Source organism: Molossus molossus, unplaced genomic scaffold (assembly GCF_014108415.1).
Source record: "Molossus molossus isolate mMolMol1 unplaced genomic scaffold, mMolMol1.p scaffold_m16_p_3, whole genome shotgun sequence".
Taxonomy (NCBI): Eukaryota; Metazoa; Chordata; class Mammalia; order Chiroptera; family Molossidae; genus Molossus; species Molossus molossus.
In genome coordinates this window covers 99408154-99427719 of record NW_023425366.1, presented here as the reverse complement: position 1 = coordinate 99427719, position 19566 = coordinate 99408154, and the positions used below count along the sequence as shown (strand labels likewise).

Sequence of the window (19566 nt, the reverse complement as noted above, 5' to 3'; positions counted from 1 at the left end):
CCTCCCACTCTATCTGAACAAAAAATGGAAAAATGCCCGATAAAAACAAAAAACAAACAAACAAAAGAAACAGGAACATAAGCTGGACCTCAGGGTCAGTGAAAGGAAGGGACCCAGAGTTCCTGAGCAAAAATATTCCTGCCTGGGGGATATCCAGGGCAGGGTGTCCAAGGCTCCACCTTGCCAGCCATCACTCATTACTAATGGTGCTGACCCTGCTTGGTCTTGCAGGATTCATATTCATATAACCCTCTGGGGCTCTGTGTAGGTGTGGTGACGACCAACTGTAATGGCAACTGGGGTTCCTGAGACCTTCCAGTGGGCCAGGCCACACAAGATTCTGAGAGGTGGGTGCTTCCAGCTGTGTGGATGACTGAGAAGGGGTGAATGTGAGCCGGGAGATCAGAGAGGTCAGGGGGGTAGTAATTAGGTGAGGTGCTTCACGGGAGGGCGCCACTGGAAGCAGGGATCCCAGGCACTGGGGTGCTTTCAGGCTCAGGTGTGCGTGACAGATAATGGAACCCCGAGACCCCTTCTGGGCGAAGTAGGGGCGGTTTCACCAAGACTCTAAATGGTCACAGCAGAAGGAAAGGTGTTTGGGAAGATAGGGATCTCCTCCTCTTCCAAACGGCAGACTCTAAGGAGCTCCGGGGCCCAAGAGCTCTGATATGGTGTTTTAAATTAATTTAAGCCCCGCCCCGTCCACTCTCGTGCGCGGAGGCTCCGCGGCCCCGCCCCTTCAAGCGACTTACTGGGACTCGGGGGCAGGGCAACGCTAAGGAAGTCTGTGTGGCCAAGGGAGCGGTGCCGGCGGCTCCACCAAGCCCAGGTGAGGCGGCAGCAACGATGACCATGGCCGGGGCGCTGGCAGGTCTAGCCGCGGGTTTGCAGGGCCCACGGGCCGTCCCCAGCCCGGACTCGGACTCAGACACAGACTCCGAGGACCGGAGTCTCCGCCGCAGCGCCGGCGCGCTGCTCCGTTCGCAGGTCATCCACAGCGGTCACTTCATGGTGTCGTCGCCGCACAGCGACTCACTGACCCGGCGGCGCGACCAAGAGGGGCCCATGGGGCTCGCTGACTTCGGGCCGCGCAGCATCGACCCCACACTCACCCGCCTCTTCGAGTGCATGAGCCTGGCCTACAGGTGAGGGCGGCTCCGGAGCCCGACGGCCTCGGCCCTCCATGGCAGGACCGGGCGCTGAGACCCGGGACACCCCACTCGGCCCCCAGCCTTGGTCCCCAGCTGCTCTCGGAGACTCTGGCTACATCCTGGACACCCTTTCCCCAAGTCCCGAGCGTCCTCTGACCCTGGCCCAGTCTACTGATCCCCAACCAGCCTGCGTACCTTCTGAGTCCCACCCTCATGACCACCACTCTTCCCAGGGTGCGGACCACCAGCCCTCCATCTCGACCTCCGTAGGCCCACCTCGGGCCTCCTCCCCATCCCCATTCCTCTGCCCACAAAGAAATGCCAGAGAATCGCCTCGCGCTCCCAGGACCCTAGGCCGTCCTGCCACCCCCACCCTCCACCTGGGGGCCACTCCACTCGATCACCTGCTGACTCCTCTCCCTCCCCAGCAGCCCGGGCCCACACACTCTATTTCTGCACCCTCGAGACACTCCTTGGGCCCATGGTTGACCTGCCAAGTCGAAGGTGGCGGGAGGAGGGTGCCCCAGGCAGAAGGGGGCGCCCATCCCCCACAGCTTGCTAAAGTTTCCATCCGTGGCCAGGCAGGAGATGCTGCAGGCCGTGAGAGGCTGGTGCCCGGGAGGCCTGCGCTCTACCCCGGTAGCTGCCAGAGGCTGTGCGCCTAATGCTGTTTAGGACCCCAGCTTGGAAAGTCCGGCTCCAGCTCCCGGCCTGCATCCCAGGGGAGGGCACGAACCCAGGTCCTGGCCCAGTGCCCTGGAACAAAGTTCCCCGGAGCTGAGGGGCCAGGATAAATTATCAACCGAAAACCGTAGGGGATAAAGGGGGATCGGCCAACTTTGATCTTTTCTCTGCAAATATTCCTTTTCCCCGTGGCAGTCCTCCCCTTCAGAGAGCTGTTGTCTACAGACCGGCACTTGCTGCTCTGACTGGGGGCAGGAGCGGGAGATGGGATGGGGATTTGGGGGAGTATTGCCCACCCGCAACAGCAGCCGCCCAGTCCGGACCCCATTGGCTGGAGGCGATGTAACCTTGGCCCTCAAGCTCTGGCCCCGGGCCCAGGTCATGTTGCAACCTGATCTTCTCAGGCGCCAGACCAATGTGGAAAGTTCAAATTCCCATCCTCCCCCTTATTCCCCCCCCCCCCCCACACACACACACATACATCATAGACTGCCTGAGCAGGGCATCTAAGGTCTTGGTACACTGGGTGCGGGCACCCCTCCTCCCCAAGCTCCTTCAGGGCCCCCCTTTCCCACCCACTCTTAACTTCAGTTTCCCAGTTTATACTAGATACCTCTCTATCTGGGCTAGCTAACGCCCACTCCCAACCCCAGACCATAGGTGACCAAAAGGGAAGGTACAGGGAGGTGACAAGGTAGGTGACAAGGTAGGGGCAGAGCACATTCCAAGAACCTCCCCAATTAAGAGGCTGACCAGAAGCGGGTGTGACTCTAGTCAGGGGCAGCTGGGATGGAGAGGGCTGTACTTTTCACTAAACACTCAGAATATTCACTCCCTCTGGCCTGCCCTGGTTGGCCTATGCTCCAGGGATGGAGGTGGCTCAGTACTAGAGGAGCCTTTGGGTTCCCTTATTTGGTAGAGGAAAAAACAGACTCAGATTGGGACAGTGTTTTAGCCCTTTAGGCCCTTAATTATAGGAGTTCCCTGGAGGGAAGAGGATTGTGGAAGCAATCTCTAGGGTGTCCCAAGAGGGTGGGCAGATGGAAAGGGACAGCAAGGCAAGGGGTCCAGATGCTGGGAGGAACTGGCCAGCTCCACACAGAGGAGATTCTGCAGACACCTCACCCTCAGAAGGGCACTGTGGGCAAAGGAAGGACTTCTTATTTATTTATTTATTTATTTATTTATTTATTTATTTATTTATTTATTTTGGTGTGTGCCCCTAGCGGGAACTGAACCTGGGACTCTCTGGTGCACAGGCCGGCCCTCCAACCGCTGAGCCAAACCGTCCAGGGCTGAGGAAGGACTTCTTTTCTAGGAGGAAGCCCATGTTCCATGGTTCTGTGAGTGGAAGCTCCAGGGATGCAGGTTCTGGAAGTTCCAAGAACACACTTTTTCATGGTCGGAGCTGACCAGACCTATAATTGGAGCTATGGAAAGAATGGCCTCAGGGAAGTGGGGGAGCAAGCAGGACCCTGTCAGGGAGACTCTAAGGCAGCGGTTCTCAACCTGTGGGTCATGATCCCTTTTGGGGTTGAACGACGCTTTCATAGGGGTCACCTAAGACATAACAGTAGCAAAATTACAGTTATGAAGTAGCAATGAAAATAATTTTATGGTTGGGGGTCACCACAACATGAGGAACTGTATTAAAGGGTCGTAGCATTAGAAAGGTTGAGAACCACTGCAGAGAATTGCTGTAAAGTAGGTATGTGTGCGGGTAGGGGCAACTGAACTATGAGTTCTGAGTTTTCCCCATCCATCCCCAAGAATCTCAGATTTTCTACTGGTTATAAGAAGTCTTTGAACCCTGGCTTCAGACTTTTTGCTTCAGGTTGGGCCCCTTTCCTCCCCTCCCAGCTGACAAGTCCAACATAGATCGTTCCTCCTGGGCTTAGATTTTGTCACTGTCTCATCTCCTCTAACCCTACCCGGCCACAAACAATAACTATGACCTCAGGAAGAGGAAGGGCAGGTAGGCTGGAGGTGGGGCATTGGGTGATCAGAGTGGGCTGGGAGGTTGCAGGGATACAGGCAGGGACAATAAACTCAGGAGCCCCCCACCAAGCCTCCCAGGTGCCACAAAAGAAGCTGGCCCAAGAGATGTCAGAGTACCCCCCCCCCCCATTGCTGCAGACAGATGGTGTTTATCTATCTAACTTAGGAGGGAGGGGGCCAGCCAGTGGGCCTGTGCACTTGGATTATGTACTTTATTTGGGTAATGAGGCCTGATGTGCCCTGGGGTGGCAGTCCATCCCTCTCCCTACTCCAAAGCAAACACAGGAGCTTGGAGACCAAAAAGAAGAGGGGACCTATGTACCCAAGGGGCTGTAGGAGTCAGACTGCCACCCACCTACCCCTTACCCCTAGGATTAGAGAGAGGCCCCTGGAGAGAGCAGGCCTAGTGTTCTGAAAGACTAAGACTAAGCCTTGAGGCCTCAGCCTTCTATGTAAGTAAGGTTTGGAGAAGGTGGGCCAGAAGGGACTGGTATACAACCCTGGCTTGCAGACCATGAAGAGGGAGGGGCAAGATGTCTAAGACCCTGAGCATCTTGACTTCCTAGGTCAGCTCCCTGGGGATGACAGACTTGGCCTGTACCTAACAGGACCCTGAGAGTCAAGCTCCTCACCTGTGTAGAGCCCTTTAATCTCATGGATTTAATTGACTGCTAGGGTTAGGGTTGGGGTCAGGGTGCTGCCTCCGCACTACTCACCACTCCATCATCCTAGCTGCCTTCCTCTGGGTCCTAATGGTATTGTCGTGGGCATACCCCTGAGAAGGAGCATACCTTCCAGCACGGTCCAAGTTGTCATTCTAGGATTTGGGGCTGGGAAGACACCAGAAGGGTAGTGAAAAGGCAGTGGCTGGCTGCTTGGAGGTCACCTCTAGTGAAGAGGCTCCCTCTCTACTCAGGCAAACCTTACCCATCCCCTTGACTGAAGTGGGCCAGCGAGACTGGTAAAGAAAAAGCCACAGGGCCTGAGTGAGTCTCTGCCATGTGATCTTAGGCATGGTCCTTTCCCTTCCTGATCTTCAGTTTCCTTCAGTAAGAAATGTATCAGAGAACCACTCTAGCTGGTCTATAAGACAGTTGCCTACAAGGCCAATGGGTATTGTTGGAGGACTAAACTGATCAACAGGCTCCAGCCTTGGCTTTAGTTCTGGTAGTAGATTAACAAACAGGTCTCACCAAAGAACACAAGGGTCGCTAGTGGCAACCTGGGAGAGTATTTTAGAGACCTGACTTTCAGGGTAGGAATTTCAGGCAGGTTAGAGTGAGGAGCAGGATTTGAGCAGGTCCTTCAAATTGCCCACCATGCATGCCTAGTACATGGGAAGAGTGCAGAGCCAGCCCCTGAAGAAGTCCCTTTCAGCCTTCCCCTTTCTCCACCACCCCCTGACCCAGTCCTCTCCCTCTGACAGTGGTAAGCTGGTGTCTCCCAAGTGGAAGAATTTCAAAGGTCTCAAGCTGCTCTGCCAAGAGAAGATCCGTCTCAACAATGCCATCTGGAGAGCCTGGTATATCCAGTGTGAGTGGGTGCCATGGGCCTTCCCAGCAGAAGGGAGGGAATGGGGGTTTGGAAGGGTGGCTACCCAGGAATCCCTAGCTAGCACCAACAGAGTGCTTTGGGGGAAACCAAGCCCCCAACACCAGCATCCCTAAACAGCTTCTGACCCCCCCAGAGTCTTGAGGAATGTGTCTCTAAGAATGCTCTCCACTGTGAAGCTGGGCTCAAGGGTCACTCTTTGAAAGACCTAAGGTAGGCTGAGATTTGAGGCTCATTCTGCATCCCATTAGTGTAGTTAGGTGCTTCAAATGCTAGGTTAGAAAGAGGTGTTAGACACTGTCTGGGCCAATTCCATCACTTTGCAAACGGAGAAACTGAGGATCCTGCACGAGTCTCTTCCACAGCCTTTCATTATAGTCCTCACTGAACTCCCACCAAGTGAGGCCCAGAAGGCAAGTGACTTGTTCAGGGTCATGGAGCATAAAAGGAGCAGAACTGTGGCTGGAAAGTCCAGGGCTCTCCAACTCTGAGCCCAGTGATCCTTTCACTGAACCCTGCTGACTGGCTTCCAGTCCTCACCTGAAAACAGGCCTGACCAAACCAGGAAGCTGATAGGCCAGGGGAATCAATACCAGTGTCTGTCTCCCCTTTTCTACAAAGTTGGATAGGATGCAAACCTGGGCTCCTCACCCAGACAGACAGACTGTGGTCTCCAGCTGTTGTACAAGTTGCTGGAAGGACCCCAGATTCTGAGCCATACAGAAGTGGGTATGAGTCAAGTTCTAGTATGCCCTCACTATGTGAACTTTGCGAAGTCCCTAGCCTCTCCCAGCCGAAGCTTGCTCATTTGTAAGGTGGGCATAATAACAGTTCCTACAGCTGAGGTCTGCTGTGAGTTTTCAGCGCAGTCACATCTCAGCACCAGGCAGACACACACAAGGGCTCCTGGGATCTATCACGCTTGTGATAACAGCAAGAGCACAGGCAGGCAGAGAACAAATATCAGGGCTTCTCCTCCTCCCTGCGCACACAACGTTTGGAGGTGGGCTTCAGAAAAAGGAGAGGGGTGGTGACTTGCTGGAGGGCTGCCTGGCTCATCCCCTGGGTACCTGCCACCCCTCTGCAGGATCCTGGCCTCCATGACCCTTCTTTTCCCCAAAATCATCAGTTTCCTCTGAGCTCCCAGAGCACTGTGCCCCTTTCATGGGCAGACTCTCCACCTGGCATTAGCTCATGTTATGTGTGCCCTTTCCTCATCTCGACCACTATGCTGTGAGTGTCCTGGGTCGTCCCTGGATTCTGTCCCAGCATCTATCTCAGCATAGGTGCAAGGGGCTAGGTTGCTGCATGAATGGATGAATTTCTCATTGTTAAATAAAGCCTGCCCCACCCCCAGGTCACTGCCCTTTTGTCCAGAGCACAGTGTCCCTGGGTAAGGGAGGGGGCAGTAGGCCAGGCCTGCTCAGCCCTGACTCTGGAGGCCCTGGGAAAATGTACTCTTTTCTGCTGCTCATTTCCTCATCTGGAAAGCCAAGACAGATACTCTCTGAGACCCTTAACCCCCTGGGAGTCCACACACATAAGGGCCTATCCTTTTGTTTTCTGCCCAAGCAGGCTCAGCACCCCCGCCCCTCGCCCCAATCTCATAGGAACCATTTTGGAGAATGCCCTTTAGGATAGAACTTTGTAAATGATGTTGAAGGTCCGAAGAAATTCCATGTTCGGGTAGTCCCCCTCCTCTGTGTCAATTGTCCCAGACAAACTTTGCTGAGGGCTTCAGCAAGATGGGCCCCCATGGACACCCATGAAGTCCTTTTTGTCAAGACTATCAGAAAAAGTCACTGCCCAGGGTTTTGAAGTCCTGCTGTGTGCCAAGCTCAGTGCCAGATGCAGGGATTCTGAGCTAAAGGACACAACTCCTGCTTTCAATCCCAGTGGGGAGTACAGCGGGCAGAGGAATGGCCAAGGCAGGTGGAGATTGAGGCAGACATGACCAGGGATGCTCAGAGGAGGGAAGGCTTCCTTCCCAGCTGCTCTGGGCTATCAAGGGAGGGGCTTTTCTTATAGAATCAAACCAGAGGGTGGGCTGTGTGTGGGGGAGCTCTTTGGCTTCAAGGTGGGGCACATACAGGAGACAGAAAGGCAGGAGAAGCAGTGGGACTAGTCATGGAGGGCTAGGAAGCCAAGTTCAGTGAACTTTATCATGGAGGTTTAGGGAGCCCTGGAGGGGTTCAGGCCTGAACTGTACTTTAGGCAGAATTGACCTGGCCGAAGCAGAAAGTGGGCTGGAGAGTGTAAGACAGGAGTCAGAGAGGTCTAGGTGAGAAATGACACCAGACCAAGGGGTGACAATTAGAATACTGAGGGGAGGGGACACTGGAAGAAATGTCATACATCCTTGGGATTGAGATGGTTGGTCCATGGGTTAGACAGGAATCTGGGAGTCAGTGGGGAGTTTCTGTGACTGGGAGGCAGTCTGGCAGTCCAGAGGAGGTGCAGGCTGGGGAGGGAATTTCCCAGACATCTGAGTGACAAGTTTTGGGACATCCCAGTGGAGGGTCCCTAGGTAACTGGGAAATGCGTCTGAAGCTGGAAAGGGGCAGGATGAGAGTGGTTGGGAGGTGGGCATGGGGGCAGATGTTGAGTACTGGAGGGGAAGGTGAGACTGTGAGGTGCAGAGGTGTCAAGTGACAACCCTTCTAGAGAGTAGAGGGAAAGCAAGGGGTAAAGGGGAAGGCAAAAAGGCTAGCTTGTGGAGCAGCATAGGGAAGGAAAAGGTTTGGGAGGTAAAGGAGAACCTGGAATGTGTTTATAGGCAAAAAGGAAAGGGCCTGGAGGGAGAACGGGATTGGAGACAAGGAGGGGAGTGGAGGATGTAAAAAGGGGGGGGGGGAGCTCAGGTAGGTGGCCTGAAGTGGACAAGGGGTGATTCTCTGAGATCAGAGTGGGCAGTGCTAAGGAGCCTGAGGCAGAGGACCAAGGGCTCAGGGCCCTTGGCCGGCCAATCTGACCAGGATACTCTTGGGGCAGCTCACTCCCTGTGGCCCCGATCCCATTCGCCAAGCGTTGCTTTCACACCTACTAGGCTGGGTTACTTTCACAGGATTGTGGAGAAGAGGGAGATTTGGTAGGGCTAGAGAAGAAGGCTTCCTAGAGAGAGGGCACTTAATCTGAGCATTGAAGGCCAGGCGGGATTCCTGTTGGCACTTGAGTCCCAGGCCTCTTTGAGTGAAAGATGAGGGAGTTGGGCACCCCTGACCTGGCCTTCTTTCAGATGTGGAAAGGAGGAGAAGCCCGGTGTGTGGCTTCGTGACCCCCCTGCAGGGGCCTGAGGCTGACGAGCACCGGAAACCGGAGGTAGGTGGGACTCAGGGTACCACTACCACCTGCCTCTCCACCAAGCCCGGCCCCTCCCTCCGGTCCCTACCTGCACTGGGCGCGAGGGGCCGGCCCAGATGGGGATTGGGTGAAGGGTGAAGTTAGTGCTACCCCTCGCACTGAGTCCCCTCCCGACCCCTCCCCAGGCTGTCGTCCTGGAGGGAAATTACTGGAAGCGGCGCATCGAAGTGGTGATGCGCGAGTACCATAAGTGGCGCATCTACCACAAGAAACGGGTCAGTGGGGGCCCCAGGGGAAGCCCAAGACCTTTCCCCTGCGGGTGCTGGCCACTCCTCTCCGAGGAGCCCTAAGAGGCCCCGCCCCCCATTAAGACGCAGGCTGACAGCGCCACCGTGTGGCCATAGGATCTTCTCTCAGTCTCCTTACTTCCCTGGGTGGAGGAGTTCCTGAAGGGAAGTGGGGGAATCCATTGATTTGGGGGAGCTTGTGAGTAGGGGAGGCCTTCGCCGGGAGTGATGGAGGAAGGGCAAGGAATCCAGTGTCCACGTCTGTGTGTTCCTGCAGCTCCGTAAGTCCAGCAGGGAAGGGGATCTCCTGGCCCCAAAGCAGGTGGGTGCTCCCTGGACCCAAAGAGTTGACAGCTTCCCTTTGGGTGGGCGAAGGGGAGAGGTGTGAGGGTGGAACATGAGGGAAGTGGGCATGGCCCCTGTCTTCTGGTTGATTAATTGAGCTCTTCTCACCTTGGAGCAGTGGTGGGAAGATCCAGTGGTTGACTGAGCAAGTGGTGGGAAGGCATGGGGGAATACCGGTGTTAGAGTCTGGCCAGTGATGTGGCCTGTTTTCTGTCCTTACAAAAGAGTCCTAAAAACTAGGGTCCCTGGCAGGAGGGGATAGCCTTATCTCCTCAGCAGGCCTCCCGATCTATCTTCTGTGGATAGTCGTTAGAGGCCAATGGAGTGACCCTAGTCTTCCAGGCAGCAAACTGGGTCCACCAAGAGAGATGAGGAGGGACTGTGCAGAGGCACTCTGGCTGGCTGACCACTTCATCCCCCAGGCAAGGGTTGATATGGAAGGGCCAGGAAAAGTGGGAGACCCCTATGTCCCCAGTCTGAGGAGCAGGAGGAGCAGTGGAGCCCTCAGGCTGCTACTGCTGGCTCTGTCTCCCTAGGTGGAAGTGGGGTGGCAGCCACCAGAGCGATGGTGTGAGCAGCTCTTCTCCAGCATGGTGCCTGTGCTGCTGGGGGGCCCAGAGGAGGAGCCCAGTGGGCGGCAGCTTCTGGACCTCGATTGCTTTTTGTCTGACATCTCCGACACGCTCTTCACCATGACTCAACCCAGCCCCACACCGCTGCAGCTGGCTCCCGAGGATGGTGAGGGCTTGTACCCAGGAAGGGAGGCCTGTGAGAATCCAGGCAGCCAAGGGAGGATGGCCCGGGACAGGTGTCCCCATGCCACCCTTCCTGCTGCTCCTGACATCACCACTGCCCCCTCCAGCCTATGTTGGCAATGCTGACATGATCCAGCCGGAACTGACACCTCTGCAGCCCAGCCTGGATGACTTCATGGAGATCTCAGGTGGGACAGGCCCCTCCCCTGAGGTAGAAGGGCAAGGTCAGTGTGAGGAGAGCCCCATGTTGACCTCAGGCTAATTCCATGCCCCTCTGGGAGGGCAGATGGTCTGAGTGACTTCTGAGGGATTTTCCTGGTGTCGCTTTGTCTGGCTGTGGGATGAAGCTGATGTGGCCTCAGGTGAGAGCAAGTCCAGAACCAGTATGTGGGCAGCGAACAGGGGACCAGGGTCATTGAAGCTTTAGACTCTGGGAGCTCCCAGAAAAGCAGTGGGTGCTGGGACTCTCTCAATGGAGAGAAGGATTGTGATTTGTTTGGGTCTATTTATTTATATAATTTATTTTTAAAACTATTTATTAAAGAACATTTCAAACATACATACAAATAGAGAGTTCAATGAACCCTCATGTAACCATCACTGACTTCAACTTTATCACCTCTTGACCAGTCTTATTTTATCTAGACCTCACCCACTTCTCCCCTCCTATGTTATTTTTAAGAAAATCCAGTAATTATATCTGGTAAAGCATTGTTTTTTCAGTAGTATGTTTCCCTGCCTCCCTCTCCTGACCCCCAAGGCCACCAGGTCACAGGAGTTTGTCCTTGCAGAGATGCTCTTATCTATATAAAATGAGCACACATGGACACGCGTCTGTTTTTGTTTCTACAGTACACTCTTCCCCACATTGCTTTCTTCATTTAGCTATAGATCGTGGAGACTGCCCGATATTCATACGTTTAGGGGACTTCATAGCCATTCTAGTAATCAGGTAGAAATGGGGCTCAGCCTGTCTCATCCCAGGCCTAGAGGGCAGAATGGGGGCTCCTGGGATAAAGGCTTAGTTTCGGTGACCCCTTCAATCCTTCCCCACAGGGTCCTGGGGCTGTCAGTCAAGAGGCGGAGGCCTATAGGGCGGGGACTAGGGAATGAGGAACCACCCCCACCCCTTCCTCAGCCCTGGACAGGGGTGGGGGCTGATGGGGCAGAAGTGTTGATGGCAGTGCCCTGGGAGCAGACCAGCCTGGGAGGGCAGAGGCCCTGTCTGGGCACGCAGACTCCTGCCACAGGTAGGAGCTCAACTGCCCCAACCCCGGGATCTGGGCAAAACCTGGGGCTAGGAAGTGACTTCTCTCAGCCTAGGGTGGCGCTGGGGTGGGGAGCGAATATGGACAACTTATTGTAATGGACGTCATGCAGAAGAGGTAGCTAGTGTGGCCCCCTCTAGTGCTCCATGCACTTGGAAGCAGGGGGTGCTGGGGTTACCAGGGCTGCTGTTGTGATTGTCCTGGAGAGCTCCCTACTTGAAAGGAAACCCAGTGAGGAGGCTGGTGAGGGAGTGGGGTTCAGAAAGGTGTTAGGAGCTTGGTGAAGGGTGCTCAGAGAAGGGGAGGGAGTTTAGGTGAGAGAGGGGCTCAAAGAGGATGATAGGTCAGTGAAGGGAACAGAGACTAGGGAGGGACTCAGTGGGTGGGTAGGGCTAGGAAGCAGCTTCTCTCAAGGCTGGGTGGGGTCATGCCCACAATCTCAGATAAGGGGATGGTGGTGACTCAGTGGTAAGCTGGGCTTGCAGCTCCATGAGGCCTGCAAGCCCTGGGGAGACAACAATAGTAGTGAGCAGGGAGCTTCCCTGTAGCCCTCAGCATCCTGGGGCCAGGCCCAGGATGAGGCTGGTTCTAGAGTCCAGGATTCATGGCGCCTAGTGAGCAGACCTGCGGTCCTTGGGGGCTAAGGAATAGTGGACCAGTGAGTGCTCACCCTCTGCCACCCAGTTCCTGCATTAAAAAGAGACAACAGTAGCCCTGGCCAGTTTGGCTCAGCGGTTAGAGCGTCGGCCTGCGGTCCAGAGAGACCCGGGTTCGGTTCCCGCTAAGGGCACGTACTTCGGTTGCAGTTTGTCCCCGGCCCTGGTTAGTCGTGCGGGTGGCAGCCACTCGATGTATCCCTTCACGTCGATGTTTCTCTCTCTCTCTCCCTTCCTCTCTCTTTCTCCCACTCTACCTGAACAAAAAATGGAAAAATATCCTCGGGTGAGGATAAAAAAAAACAAAAAAAAGAGGCAACAGTAGAACAAGAATATCCTTTATTACTATGGGGCTGAGAAAATGTGCATACACACACACACACACACACACACACACACACAAGCACAGGGCAGATATGCACACACCAAGCACCTCACATTAGGGCAGGTGCACACAGACTTAGGCAGAGCCACAGACAGTGGGACAGACGGGGAGGGAGACAGACAGATGCTGCATGAGACCACATACTGGCATGCGGAGCAGGCTGCCCTGTGACATGTGGGCCCCAGAGTTACATGAGATGTATACACAGGTTTGACTCCCATCAGGCTCAAGGTTTGGTGTGGTCTTCTCTGTGCCACTTCTGGGTCTCCTTCATGGGGGCCCTCATGGGAGAGACCTTACCAGCTCCCTTGGCTGGGGGTCTGGGCCCATCCAAGGCTGGTGGGGACAAGTCTGACCAGACTAGGAGGACTTAGGAGCTGGCGCAGACTGAAAACTGGTCAGGGTCAGAGAAAGGTGCCCGGAAAGGAGCTGGTGGGCTGGCGGCCCAGGCCCGGGATGTGGTTAGGCCACAGGCAGCTGCTTCCCAAAACCAGAATAGCCCAGGGCTTACACAATCTGCACCTCAAACAATCTGGCTGCCCGCCCCCCACCAGCTCTTCCCAGCTTTCCAGAACCCTTTCACTCCAGCCCCCACTCCGAGCCTCCTCTGACCTCTGCCATCACCCCCTTAGCTCCTTGACCCCACTCCTGGATTTTACTATTGAGGTTCCATTTGTTGACTTCCAGTAAACCAACTTGTCCCAGACCCACTGACCTCCTGACCCCTCTAACCCCTAATTCACCTCTGGAACTCATGTCAGCCTGGGGCCCCTCCCTTAGACCTCACCCCTTTCCCTCCCTGACATACTCTATTACCTTCCCCCACTTCTAGGTCCCCAGCAGAGCTGGTAACAGGAACAGACACAGGCAGGGTCCAGGTCTGGGTATGGGGAAGGGGGCCTCATGAGCCAAGTGTGGGGCTTGATGGGAGGGCTACTTCTGGGATCCTGCTCACACCCCTACACAAGTCCCCTGCCGTCTCCCACTCAGGCCCATCCCACCCGAGCCTATGCTGCTGCTTCCCCTAAGTGAGACAGAAACACTCCCAGTTTCACAATCTCCTGTGGAAGCCCCCCCGCCCCAACCCAGCCTAGAGACAAGTCATGAGGCCCGCTCTCCTCCCACAGCTTCCAGCCATGGTCTTAGCCCTAACTGCCACCACCCTGTGTGTCTGAATTACAGATTTCTTCACCAACTACCGCCCCCCACCGACAGCCACGCCTTCGACCTTCCTGGAGCCCCCCAGCTTCAGTCCCATGGCTGACTCCCTTTTCAGCAGTGGGATCCTGGGCTCAGAGGTGCCCCCTGCCTCCTCAGGCATGACCCACCTCTCAGGGAATAATCACCTGCAGGTGAGCTCACCCCACCCCACCCAGCCCTACCCAGCTCACCTGCCCACATCCAGGAGGTATTCTGGGTACTTTCTGAACGCCCAGTCCTGTGCTTGCTTGCTTGGTCCACCAAGTGAAACTGGAGGGGAGAAAGATCCCGGGAGGGTGCAGCTCAGCTGGGGAGGAAAGAGCCTCATGAAGTAAAAATGACAAAATGGCTGTGGGGGCAGTTAGGCTGCCGGCAGGAAGAGCATGGAGCAGGCACCAAAGAGAGCTGGGTTGCTTGTGGAAAGCTTCCTGGAGGACAGGGAGTTCTGGGCCTCAGTGTACAGGTCGGGTTTGGACAGAAAAAGATCAGGAGAGGGCAAGTCAGATGGAAGGAGAAGCTCAAACGAGGGCATGAAGGCAGAGAACTGAGCATGTGTGTTTAGGAAATAGCGACTCTACCATTTTGGCTCACGAACTCCCAGACCCAATTCGGATGTTGTCTCCCTGCTGCTAGGTTAGATGTGTTTCTCTCCATCCTCAGACTTTTCAGGCACTATGGCAGTTATTGTTGAGGGGTCTCTCTCCTGGACTTGACAGTGAACTCCTTGCTGGAAGGGCTATGTTTTGCTCACTGCATCTTCCATACCTAGCACTGCTCAAGCACATGAACAGTGCCGGGTAAATGATTGCCCAATGATTGAGCAAATGAGTGAATGAATGAGTGTATAGATGGATGGGTTTGTTGGTGAATGGATAGATGGGTTGTAGATGGGACTAGATGCTTAAATGAGTTGGTAAATATTATATATATAGGTGGGTGAGTGGTTGGTTGGATGGATGGGCTGATGGATGAATCCATAAATGAATGGTTTGGTGGATCAATGACTGGGCTAGTGGGTGGATAAGTGGCTGGTCAGTGTATGGTGGATGAATGAATGAAGTATACGTCACTGGATGGATTGGTAAATGGGTTAGTACCTGGTGGACTGGTGGGGAGATAGATGACTAGCTCATAGAAGAGAATAAATAGGAAGGTAGATGGATGGAAGGAAGGAAGGAAGGAAGGAAGAAAGGAAGGAAGGAAGGAAGGAAGGAAGGAAGGAAGGAAGGAAGGAAGGAAGGAAGGAAGGAAGGATTGGTAAATGGATGTATAAATTATTTGGTGAATGAATGAGTGGGCAGGAAGACTGATGCTCTTTCTCATGCTTAATTGGTGCATAAATGTGTTCCACTCCCTCCCCTCATTAGATTATCATTTCCCTAGTGTGTGTGTTAGAGGGCAGCGGTCATTCTCTTATCTTTCCCAGTGCCCACTCCAGAGCTCAGCCAGGGAAGGAGGCTATAAAGACCAGCTTTCTCCCTGTTCTCTGTCTATATCCCCAACCAGGCTCAGAGCAGCTACCCTGGCTCCCTGGACTCCAGTACCTTCCTGAGCTCTGATTTTCTCCTCTCTGAAGAGCCCAAGACTAAGCTCCTACACCGTCCCCCACCCCCACCCCTCTTCCAGTACCCTGCCCCTGCCAAAGGGCCGGGCCTGGAGCCCTGTCCCCTACCCCTCTTCTCTTCCATGGCTCCGCCCCCTGCTATGCTACAAGAAGAGTCTCTCTTCTCTCCCAGATTCTCCTTCCCAACTGTCCCTCCTATGTCAGGAGTGTCCCCACTTCCGGCTCCTGCAACCTTCCCACCCACCCCACAGCCCTGCCCAGGCCCTGTCCCCGCCCACTTCCCCATGGACCTTTTATCCAAGAGGTATCCAGAGCCCCCACTTGGGTCTCACTTCACAATGCCCCAAGGCATACAGCCCAGAGGCAAACCCCCCACCCCATCCCCTAGGGGGCGGAAGCCCAGCCCCCCCACCTTGGCCCCTGCCATTGCTGGGGGCAACAACTCCTGCCTCACACAGCTGCTCACAGCAGGTAAGATAGGATGGGCAGGGTTGAGAGAGGGGGAGATGGTAACCAAATGTGGAAGTGGGGAGCCTATGGGTGCAGAGGGTGAAGGTTAAGGGACAGGCTCAGGTGGGGAGTAGGGTGGTGAAGAATTAAGGACATGAACCTAAAGGATGTGGGCTAATAGGAGTGGAGGAGTGGGGTCTTGGGAGATGATCCTCACAGTCTGCCTGTACACAGCCAAGCCTGAGCAAGCCCTGGAACCACCTGGTGTGTCCAGTGCCCTCCTGAGGCTCCCAGAATCCCAGGTAAGGTGGTGGGCACTGGGAGTGGAGGGAAACCTCAGAGCTTCACCCCAACTCTCTACCCTTCTCTACCCCAGCAGGAGACGGTCCCAGAATTCCCCTGCGCCTTCTTTCCCCCGACTCCGGCCCCCACACCACCCCGGCCACCTCTGGGCCCAGCCACACTGGCCCCTCCCAGGCCCTTGATTGTCCCCAAAGTAGAGCGTCTGTCGCCCCCAGCACCCAGCGGTAAAGAGGGGTTGCAGAGATTGGAGGACTTTAGGGGTTGGAGGGAGGGGAAGTAAAAAGGTGGGACTATGTCTGGGACCAGGATAAGAGGGACAGGTCGATGGGACCCTCTCCCTATGTTGTTCTGTCTGTGGGTCTGTCTCTGCCACAGGTGGTGAGCGGCGACTGTCTGGGGAGGTTAACTCCATGCCAGGCCCAGGGACTCTGAGTGTCCAAGCCTCTCCACCTCAACCCATCCTAAGCCGGGGCCGTCCAGACAACAAGGTGGCAGTGGCATTATCCCTCCCCAAGATCTCTTTGCTACCTCTAGGCCCTCCCATGCTCCTTCCTAGGCTCACCCTACTTTCCGTCCCCCAAGACTGAGAACCGGCGCATCACACACATCTCTGCAGAGCAAAAGCGGCGCTTCAATATCAAGTTGGGGTTTGACACCCTGCATGGGCTGGTGAGCACGCTGAGCACCCAGCCCAGCCTCAAGGTGAGCCCCCAACGCAGGCCAGCACCCCCAGTGCCACAGAGCCCTTCATGGATCCCCTACCTAAGACCAAATCCCAGGACCCTCCAGATACCCAGTTGCCTCCTCTCACTCCTCAGTGCCTCAGTGGGTCCCAGCATCTGAGTCCACACTGGTGATGTCCACAGGTCAGCAAAGCAATGACACTGCAGAAGACAGCCGAGTACATCACCGTGTTGCAGCAGGAGCGGGCGGCCCTGCAGGAGGAGGCCCAGCAGCTACGGGACCAGATTGAGGAACTCAATGCTGCCATTAAGTAGGCAGGAACCTGCAGGTGCTGGGACAAGGGGGACTTGTTGCCTGACTCTAAACCCCTGACCCTCCCCATGCCACCAGCCTGTGCCAGCAGCAGCTGCCAGCCACTGGGGTGCCCATCACACACCAACGTTTCGACCAGATGCGAGACATGTTTGATGACTATGTCCGGACCCGCACACTGCACAACTGGAAGTTCTGGGTAGTATCCTCACTGGGCCAGCAGCAGGGTAAGTGCTGCTGGACCAGATTGTGCCTGGCTGCAGGCTCAGCTTCACAGGCCAAGCAGGGTCTCAGAGCTGCTCCCAGGAGAAGAGACTCCAGTTCCATCCCCTTCTTCCAGGCTTTGGCATCTTGGCCAGCAGAATTGCCCAGTGATGGGCTGACAACAGAGGGAGGAACTCCTGGGTGGGGGGACCACAGCCCTGCCTACAGAAAGTCCCAAGGGCAGTTTGGAAGAGCCTAAACTCTGAGTGCCATAAGTGGGCTGTGCCCTAGGGAAGACATGGAGTCGCTTACCCCCTTACCTGGTCAAGCTTTTGATTGAGCCAGACAGGAAGCCCAGGCATGGGGGATGGTCCAGCCCAGAAGAAGGGCCATGGAGGAGCTGGAGGAGGGGCCTGAGAGCCAGTTAGCTGAGCAGACCTTGGCAGGATGGGAGGGTGGCTACAGTGGGGGTCCTTGGAGTTCAAGGCTTAACAGTCACCAGGCCTTTCCTCTGGTTTGGGCCCGATATCAGGGCTACATGTGAGGTGGGTGAGGATACTGGCTGGATATCAGGCTTGCTCCTTGACCTGGGCCAGTTCAGCATCCTCATCCGGCCTCTGTTTGAGTCCTTCAACGGGATGGTGTCCACAGCAAGTTTGCAGAGCCTCCGTCAGACCTCGTTGGCCTGGCTGGACCAGTACTGCTCCCTGCCTGCTCTCCGGCCAAGTATGTAAGCCAGTTGCCCGCCCAGTGGAATGTTCAGGCCTCAGGGCAGAAGGTTCCACTCTGCTCAGACACCAGCTTCAGCCTGCTTTCAAAATAGCTTAGGGTTTTGGCCATCCCATCATGCTCCCTGGATGGTTCCCCGGCTACCAGGACACCTGCAGTCCTGAGAGCTAGCATCTCTCCCTTACTCCTTTGTCTTCAGCATCCAAGGCCAGGGCCCTGACCCCAGAAGGTATCTTTCTCTTTCCCCAGCTGTCCTGAACTCTCTCCGCCAGCTGAGCACATCTACCAGTATCCTGACGGACCCAGGCTGTATACCCGAGCAAGCCACACGGGCAGTCACAAAGGGCACCCTTGGCAAACCGTTATAGTGCTGACCAGATCCTGCCATTCACTCAGCTGCCCAGGGGGCTACTTTCCCAGGGCATGGGCTCCAGGGACAACTTCTGGGCACTCCCCTCCTGCCCCAGGCCCTGGCTGTTCCCTTTCCTGAGAGTTAAGCAGGACCCTAGACTCTTCCCACCTTCTGGAAGTCACGGAAAACTGAGTTCCAGTCTCTGCTCTGCCAGTGACTAACACTGTGACCTATGGGACTCATACTCCATCTTTCCAGTCTGCAAAATGGGAGTGGTGAAGCTTCAACCAGAAGATGATCCCAAGGCCTTAGCAGCTGTGACACTTGGGGGCCTAAACTGACAACTCAGGGAGCATGAAAGAGGGAAATGGGAGGAGCCTATTTCCCTGTCACTCCCAACTGCTTCCCCACTGGTAGGGCCCAGGCTTCTGTTTCTGAACAGAGAAGCAGAAAAGGGGTTCTCTGTCTCTGTTCCTTCGCTGGTAACCTGGGGGCGCTGCAGGATAGCGTCCCTCGGTGGATTAGGCCAAGAAGTTCTGATCCCAGGAGAGCACACAGAGGGGGGGTGGCCAAACCAAGACAGACAGCTTGTGTGTGTGTGGATGCGTGTATGGATTTTGTAAAGAATTCTTGACCAATAAAAACAAAAACTGTCGAGGATGGTCTGTGTCTCTTGCTCTGGGATGGAGAGTCAGTTGTCAGTGGGAAGTGCCCTCTGAGCTGGAAAGCCACTGGAGGGCTTTGACTAGAGATGGTACAAAATTAGATGTTAACTCCTGAACAGGATTCTTCTGGGTGCTGAGTTGAGAATAGGCCGCTGTGGGGCAATGGTAAAAGCAGGGCAGCCAGATTTAGGCTGTTGCTGTCATCCAGGCGAGAGACGATGCTAATCTTGAAAATCCTTCCTCCATGGCCAGGAGAAGGTTCAGAGAGGCTTACCACTTTCCAAATTGGAAGAAGGCAGAGCTGGGATCAAGGAGTGAAAGTGACAGGGCCATCTGTTGCAACCATCCAGGAGAACATGCTGCTACAGGGGGTAGTGATGACCCATTGTGCAAGATGTGCAAGCAGCCTGGCTGGTGTGGCTCAGTGGTTGAGTGTTGACCCATGCACCAACAGGTCGTCAGTTCGATTCCTGCTCAGGGCACATGCCCAGGTGGTGGGCTCAGTCCCCAATGGGGGCATGCAGGAGGTGGCCAATCGATGTTCTCGCTCATCCATGTTTCTATCTCTCTCCCTTCCTCTCTCTCTAAAATCAATTTTTTTTTTTTTTTTATCCTCACCTGAGGATATTTTTCCATTTTTTGTACAGATAGAATGGGAGGGAGAGAGAGGAAGGGAGAGAGAGAGTGAGAAACATCGACGTGAAGGGACACATCGAGTGGCTG

General features: G+C 55.2%; 1 protein-coding gene across 4 annotated transcripts; it reads left to right on the top strand.

Moving 5' to 3' along the window:
• Window positions 1-846: 846 nt before the first annotated feature.
• On the top strand, window positions 847-18194 carry MLXIPL (MLX interacting protein like). Of its 4 annotated transcripts, none has more exons than XM_036280379.1 (17): window positions 847-1145; window positions 5260-5366; window positions 8620-8702; window positions 8870-8959; window positions 9249-9293; window positions 9853-10054; window positions 10179-10259; window positions 13563-13732; window positions 15087-15615; window positions 15829-15896; window positions 15971-16121; window positions 16273-16385; window positions 16480-16599; window positions 16764-16891; window positions 16972-17095; window positions 17694-17823; window positions 18076-18194. In XM_036280379.1, exons 1-17 carry the CDS (start codon window positions 847-849, stop codon window positions 18192-18194), a joined length of 2559 nt encoding a protein of 852 aa, XP_036136272.1. The 4 variants fall into 4 exon arrangements, with proteins under 4 accessions (XP_036136272.1, XP_036136275.1, XP_036136273.1 ...); XM_036280382.1 differs by having other exon boundaries at window positions 853-1145; window positions 16486-16599; window positions 16821-16891; XM_036280380.1 differs by having other exon boundaries at window positions 853-1145; window positions 16486-16599.
• The last annotated feature ends 1372 nt before the right edge of the window (window positions 18195-19566 follow it).

Bases quoted from the DNA above. Each gene is read 5' to 3' on its own strand.
- MLXIPL (XM_036280379.1), top strand. From the start codon at position 847: ATGACCATGGCCGGGGCGCTGGCAGGTCTAGCCGCGGGTTTGCAGGGC. The intron at 10,260-13,562 runs GTGGGACAGGCC...TCTGAATTACAG, and splicing joins TGACTTCATGGAGATCTCAG to ATTTCTTCACCAACTACCGC. The intron at 16,386-16,479 runs GTGGCAGTGGCA...CCGTCCCCCAAG, and splicing joins GGGGCCGTCCAGACAACAAG to ACTGAGAACCGGCGCATCAC.